Source organism: Colossoma macropomum, unplaced genomic scaffold (genome assembly GCF_904425465.1).
Source record: "Colossoma macropomum unplaced genomic scaffold, Colossoma_macropomum, whole genome shotgun sequence".
Classification (NCBI taxonomy): Eukaryota; Metazoa; Chordata; class Actinopteri; order Characiformes; family Serrasalmidae; genus Colossoma; species Colossoma macropomum.
This window is the reverse complement of record NW_023494805.1, coordinates 31496898-31504998: the sequence shown is the minus strand read 5'-3', so window position 1 is coordinate 31504998 and position 8101 is coordinate 31496898. Positions and strand designations below refer to the sequence as shown.

The window sequence follows — 8101 nt, the reverse complement described above, 5'->3', positions numbered from 1 at the left end:
ATCTAACGGCGCGGAGGACGGACAGAGTCCCGCCTCCTTCAGTCACTGCTGTGGTAGCATCGGTAGCACTTGAAGCTGCCACCGCTGGAAACAACAATACATCGAGATAGACATTCAGTCTCATAATTATGACTTAGCATCTCATAATAATGACTTGGTGTCTCATAATTTTCTCATAATTCTTACAGTCATTATTATGAGATTCTAATTCATAATTATGAGATGTCGCGTCGTATTATGAGATGGAATCTGGAATTATGAGATAGGTAGTCACAATTATGAGATGCAAAGTCATAATTGAGATGCTAAGCTAATTATTTGATAGTAAATCATTATGAGATGCTAAGTCATACTTATGAAATGCTAAGTCATAATTATGAGATGCTAAGTCATACTTATGAGATAGTAAGCCATAATTATGAGATGCTAAGTCATTCTTATGAGATGCTAAGTCATACTTATGAGACATTAAGGCATAATTATGATATGCTAAGTCATAATTATGAGATGCTAAGTCATTCTTATGAGATAGTAAGGCATAATTATGAGATGCTAAGTCATACTTTTGAGATAGTAAGACATAATTATGAGATGCTAAATCATAATTATGAGATTCTAAATCATACTTATGAGACATTAAGGCATAATTATGAGATGCTAAGTCATACTTATGAGATAGTAAGGCATAATTATGAGATGCTAAGTCATTCTTATGAGATGCTAAGTCATACTTATGAGACATTAAGGCATAATTATGATATGCTAAGTCATAATTATGAGATTCTAAGTCATACTTATGAGATAGTAAGGCATAATTATGATATGCTAAGTCATACTTTTGAGATAGTAAGGCATAATTATGAGATGCTAAGTCATAATTATGAGATTCTAAGTCATACTTATGAGACATTAAGGCATAATTATGAGATGCTAAGTCATAATTATGAGATGCTAAGTCATACTTATGAGATATTAAGGCATAATTATGAGATGCTAAGTCGTTCTTATGAGATGATAAGTCATACTTATGAGACATTAAGGCATAATTATGATATGCTAAGTCATAATTATGAGATGCTAAGTCATACTTATGAGATAGTAAGGCATAATTATGAGATGCTAAGTCGTTCTTATGAGATGATAAGTCATACTTAGGAGATATTCAGGCATAATTATGAGATGCTAAGTCATACTTATGAGATGCTAAGTCATACTTATGAGATAGTAAGGCATAATTATGAGATGCTAAGTCATAATTATGAGATTCTAAGTCATACTTATGAGATAGTAAGGCATAATTATGAGATGCTAAGTCATTCTTATGAGATTCTAAGTCATACTTATGAGATATTAAGGCATAATTATGAGATGCTAAGTCATACTTATGAGATAGTAAGGCATAATTATGAGATGCTAAGTCATAATTATGAGATGCTAAGTTATACTTATGAGACATTAAGGCATAATTATGATATGCTAAGTCATTCTTATGAGATGCCAAGTCATACTTATGAGATATTAAGGCATAATTATGAGATGCTAAGTCATAATTATGAGACGCTAAGTCATACTTATGAGATAGTAAGGCATAATTATGAGATGCTAAGTCATTCTTATGAGATGCTAAGTCATACTCATGAGACATTAAGGCATAATTATGATATGCTAAGTCATAATTATGATATGCTAAGTCATACTTATGAGATAGTAAGGCATAATTATGAGATGCTAAGTCATTCTTATGAGATTCTAAGTCATACTTATGAGACATTAAGGCATAATTATGATATGCTAAGTCATACTTATGAGATTCTAAGGCATAATTATGATATGCTAAGTCATAGTTATGAGATTCTAAGTCATACTTATGAGATAGTAAGGCATAATTATGAGATGCTAAGTCATAATTATGATATGCTAAGTCATACTTATGAGATAGTAAGGCATAATTATGAGATGCTAAGTCATAATTATGATATGCTAAGTTATACTTATGAGACATTAAGGCATAATTATGAGATGCTAAGTCATTCTTATGAGATGCTAAGTCATTCTTATGAGATGCCAAGTCATACTTATGAGATATTAAGGCATAATTATGAGATGCTAAGTCATAATTATGAGATGCTAAGTCATACTTATGAGATATTAAGGCATAATTATGAGATGCTAAGTCATAATTATGAGATGCTAAGTCATACTTATGAGATAGCAAATATGAGATGCTAAGTCATATTATGACATGCTAAGTCATACTTATGAGATAGTAAGGCATAATTATGAGATGCTAAGTCATAATTATGAGATGCTAAGTCATACTTATGATATATTAAGGCATAATTATGAGATGCTAAGTCGTTCTTATGAGATGATAAGTCATACTTAGGAGATATTCAGGCATAATTATGATATGCTAAGTCATAATTATGAGATGCTAAGTCATACTTATGAGATATTAAGGCATAATTATGAGATGCTAAGTCATACTTATGAGATGCTAAGTCATACTTATGAGGTGCTAAGTCATAGTTATGAGATGCTAAGTCATACTTATGAGATATTAAGGCATAATTATGAGATGCTAAATCATACTTATGAGATATTAATATGAGATATTATCCAAATGAAGCACACACTCCCTGGGGCAAAAATGTTTTGGAGAATCTCTTATGCTGACATCCCATTGAAAAGATTTGGACATTTTCTATTACATTTTTTGTTCATAATAAGGTCAAAGAAATACAGTTGAAAGATTTACATAGGTTCCATATAGTATATTACTGAAGAAATGTTCCCATTAACTGCTGTTTCCGCTTCTTTATTTCATGTTTGTGGAGAGATATTACTCTTATTTATTCTTATTTATTTATTTATTCAACGTTCAACAAGTTTGTTTAATAGTATTAGTACTTTTATTTTGTAATATCACAAATATTACAGTCATAACTGTTGAGTGATGAAATGTAAACCCCAGACAGCAGATTTTTATGCATATCTTATGTACGTATAAGTTTCTTGCAAAAACTGAAAACAAAACTGCTGTATTTACTTCTAAAACTACCATCTTGTGTGCTAAGGAGTTCATTTGAAACGTCCCTCCTGTTAATTTTTACCCTTTTTTTTCTTTCATTCATTCTTATTTTATTCCTTTATTACTGGATTTCTAATTATGCTATGGTGTGAAAGTTGATGTATGATGCAACACAAAATAAGTGTTATTTTAAAATAAAGTGCCTGAAGCACAGGAAGCTATAGTACACAAGACATTTTAACATTCAAACCTCTGAATGCATTCATGTGTATCTTTGCATAGAATGTGTTTAAATGCAGATTTGTGAGCAGTTAAGCTAAAGCAAAGGCCTTCTTTTATCATGTCTCGTTAAACTCAACACATTCTCCTGACATATGTGACGTATTTCACAGTAAAACACGGTATCGGGTGGTAAAATGATATTATTGGATACTATTATTTTTCCCCACCCTCTAGTACACAATGATGTAGCCAAAACTCAGAAGAGGCTTTACAGGTGGGCAAAAGTCAATACATTTTGAAGGAAGATTACAAGAAAAGAAGAGTTTTGTCTTATACATGACATAATACAGTGAATCATGCTTAACATGAGCAGGGATATGAACTAACAATGTAGAATGAGTACATTTTGATTGCAAGTTGACTTTAAGCAAAGCTTACTAACTGTCTAACTGGCTAACTGGCTAGCTAACTGATCTTGCCACTGTTTTGTAACATTATTACACATCATATTAAAACGAGTGTTAGCAAATACAACTCAAGATAAAGTTTAGCTTACCTTAGAACGAGCATTAGCTTCCTGTTAATAGCATTAAAGTGATCTTCCACAAGGTTTGTCCAGCTTCCAGAATTAAATTAAACTAGCGCCACCTTTCAGATGCTCAGTAACATCTTTTCACCACCTCTTAGGCTAACAATTCTAACTACCGCCAGCACCGTTCTCACTCCAGGTTTGTTGTAAAAACAAGTTTTGTCTGAGTTTTTTCTTTACATGAAGGAAAAAGTTTGATAAAGTTGCAAAGCAGTGATTGGCTGAGAGTTTTGTCGGTCATTATTTTGCAAATCAGCCACATGTTTACAGCCACTTCAATGATCAACTCAAGACCACTTGTGAATTTTTACTGTTACTATTCAGTCCCTCAGTTTCCTCTCTTCATTTGCTGCACGTTCTCTCTCTTCTCTTTTTCTCCCTCCCGCTGCCGCATCATCTCCTTCTCCCTCCTCCTTTCCCTGTGGTACTCGTCCTTCAGGTCCTCCCTGCGCCTGCGGCTCCATCCTCGTTCAGTGATGTGGAACAGGTCTATGTTGTTCCCGGAGTATGCATCCCTGTGAGTGGCCCTGTAGACCGCTTCCCTCGCTAGAGCCACAGCCTCCTCTACGCTCATTGACCACCTCCAGCCATCATCGAGTATGGAGTAGGCGTAGGGAGAGCCTGAGCCGACTGAAATTAATTCTCCTTTTAGCAGTAGGCCATCGCTGCACACATAGCACACCCTGGGGCCTGACTGGCGGCTAGCTGTTAAGATTTGATCTGAGCCATCTTGTGATGAGGTCCCACTGACTTCCTTGGAGATCCCATCAGCTTGTTGCGATGCAGCCGAAGTTTCTGTCTTTGAAGTGCTTAAGTCAATGGCAATGGCTAGTCCTGATGTTGCCCTGCTAGAGCCAGCACTAGGTTCACCTTCTAGCAGAGGGCTAGAAGTGCTTTCATCTTTCCTCCTACTATTGTCCCATTCTGTCCTTGAATCCTCTCCATCCCACCCACAAAGCGTAGCTGCCACGCACACCTCAGTGCCCTTGAAGGGATGTAACATGAAGGAAAGCAGCTTAGCAGCCCCCATGACTGAGAGTCTTCGGCCATGGCGGAGTTGGTACAGTCGTATTTCCCTGGCCAAAATCCTCTCCCACAGCATGCAGTCTGCTCCACTGCCTGAAGTAGGACCACCAAGTGCGAGTGGATGGGTATTATCTTCTCGGCGGCTGGGCAAGCGACCAGACCCGCACAGCTAGCCCTGGTGTCAGCCGCCGCTATCACGCCGCCCTGGAAAGTGAAACCTAACGTGGTGGTGCCATGGGACAGGGTGAAAGGGCATGGAATGGTGGTCAAGGATGAAGAGAAATGCCTGCCCCGACTTCGAACAAGGCTCCGTTGAGGTGGCAGAAGGAGTTGAAGTGGACTTCCGTCATCTTTCTCAAACGGTTGACCCCAAGTGGTTTTCATCTTGCCTGCTGGGTAAGCGCTCAGGGTGGTATCATCAGAAGAAATGGAGAGTGAAGCCGGGTGGCGCAGAGCAATCTCCTGAAATCCGCAGACATCCTGCAGGGCCATTTTGACAAAAAGAGCTCTTATCAGTTGGTTAAATCTCAGCAAGTCTTGCTGTGACAAAATCAATACCAATAAAACAAACAGAAAGCAAATCTTCTTTGTACGGGGATTTATATACCACAGACAAGAGAGCACACACACACACACACACACACACACACACCCGCACCCACAGACTGACAAACCCACACACATAAGACATGCCTACTTTGTGAGATTTGATATTGTGCTTGCGCGGCAGCGACTGATGCAACTCACAGAAGCGACTCTTCAAACTCTTGAAAGCATAAAAATGCTGACACTAGATCTTCCTCAACATATGGGTATGAAATAAATGACTACTTAAAGGGATACGTTGGGCTAAAAGAACAATTTAACCATCTCTCCATCTGTTGTAAACATGCCTATGCTGCCTCAGTAGTCCCTGGAGCGTGATTTTCCACTGTGAAGACAAAACACCCTCTGTTGATGTACACATAATGGCCAAAAGTATGTGTACACCTGAGCATTTCACCTATACGAGCTTGCTGGACATCTCTTTCCAACACCATGGGCAGTAATACTGAGTTGGCCCACCCTTGCGGCAATACCAGTCTCAACTCCTCTGGGAAGGCTTTCCACAAGATTATGGAGTGTGTCTGTGGGAACTTGTGCCAATTCATTTTAAAAAAGCATTTGTTAGGTCAGGCACTGATTTTGGACAAGAAAGCCTGGCTCGCAGTCGGCCTTCTAATTCATCCCAAAGGTGTTTAGTGGGGTTGAAGTGAGGGCTCTGTGCAGAGCACTGGAGTTCCTCTGCACTAAACTCGTCAACCTATTTCTTTATTGACCTTGCTTCATGCTGGATCAGAAATGGGCCTTCCCCAAATTGTCCCTCAGACTGCCAGAGCGTGATTCATCACTCCAGAGAACGTGTTTGCACAGCTCCAGAGTGGTGGCGTTGCTTTACACCACTCCAGCCGACACTTGCCATTGTGCATAATGAGCTTAGGCCTGTGTGCAGCTGTTTCAGGAATGTAAACCCATTTGATTGAGTTCCGGACGCAGAGTTCTTGTGTTAATGTTGCTTTCAGAGGCAGTTTGGAACTCTGTAGTGAGTTATGCAACAGATGATTTTTACGCTCGGCGTGTTTCAGTATTTGCCAGCCCCACTCGTGGAGTTTGTGTGGTCTACTGCCTCCTGGCTGAAAGACCTGAACTCAATAATTAGGAGGGGTGTCCACATGCTTTTGAAAAAACTGCTTTTTTCCTGTTTAAATGTTTTTCAGCCCCATGAAGGTGTGCATCATTGTGTAGTTGCCGTCATGCATATTAGGCACTGCAGGTCTACTGCATTTTTTGAAAGTCCTCACTTTTGCGCCATAAATAAAAATGATTAAAAGCCAATAGGTTTTGTCCTGCATACATTTTCCACCCCAAAGTATCACTGGATTGTCTGAATTATGAGGTTGTTTAATAGTTGTAATGTGAATATTGCTCCATACATGCTTGCTAAGCAAGCTAACACTCCTGTGCACTGAAATGACACTTTAACACTGTTTTATACCAACACCAACTACTCAAACTATAGACTTAAACTGCCAAAGCAACTTAACTATCACACTGGATAAACCTTGTTGGTTTTGCGGGGGGTATTTTAGTGAGGTGGCCATTCTAATGATGTCAGTTCAGTGTGTAGCAGTGCTAGCTTGCATGTAGCAATATCTATATTTCAGCTTATTACCAGCCTCGTTATTCAGAGGATCCAATGACATTCGGGGAAAATGTACATATGGAAAAACTGATCAACTTTGGAGTCTTTTTGCTTACCAGATTCGACACAATGCTCCTGATATGGTTGTGCTGCCAACTACATAATGACCACAGACTTCAGAGGTCTATGGACCATCAGAAGCACAAAATATGTTTATATATTATTACATAATTCAGGATATGTATATTATTATACACACACACAAACCACTTACCCTTCTGGGTCATGGGCGGGTGCTGGAGCCTATCCCAGCGGTTATTGGGCAGAAGGCAGGATACACCCTGGAATGGTCACCAGTCCATTGCAGGGGAGACACACAGACATATACAGGCACACACATATTCACACCTAAGGGCAATTTAGCATGTCCAGTTGGCCTGACTGCATGTCTTTGGACTGTAGGAGGAAACTGGAGTACCTCGAGGAAACCCACACAGAAAGACCCCTGGTCGCCCAGCCGGGGAACTGAACCCAGGCCCTTTTTGCTGTGAGGTGACGGCGCCACCGTGCCCCCTATATATTATCATTGATGACCTTTATACTTATTTAACCCCTGAGCACTATACAATAGGACACTATTATGGAAAATAAAAATTTGTGATTCAGGTAAACATTTCCTAGGCCTACTGCTTGGCTGATTACATCATATAGGCCTACTGATTTGACTGGTACCACAGACCTATTAGTTGGTTTGCAGTAGACAGCACTGTGTTGTGGAAGAGGTTGGCGTGTTGAATTGAAATTTAATTTAAAAGATTAAGTATTTTAATTGCTGCAGCTGATAAAATGTTATGATATTCCATCTGCTTTCTCTGTTGTGTTTGGATTTGCTGTACTTTTATTTGTCTATTGCTCATCTACTGCCTGTGATGTGCATGATGATGTGGTTACATTGGACTAGGTTTAGGAGGCCTACAAAATAAACGTAGCCCAGAGGCCCATGACCAAGTTAATCCACCCTTGGACAGCATAATGGATTTGAACCATGCTT

At 38.9% G+C, this 8101-nt stretch overlaps 1 protein-coding gene across 1 annotated transcript; it reads right to left on the bottom strand.

Annotated features, from left to right (window-relative positions):
* Window positions 1–3392: 3392 nt before the first annotated feature.
* psmb11a (proteasome 20S subunit beta 11a) lies at window positions 3393–5360 on the bottom strand. The gene is given in 2 exon segments (XM_036597173.1): window positions 3393–4970; window positions 4973–5360. Coding segments are annotated over 2 exon segments (1188 nt in total). The 3' UTR covers window positions 3393–4170.
* Between the last annotated feature and the right edge of the window lie 2741 nt (window positions 5361–8101).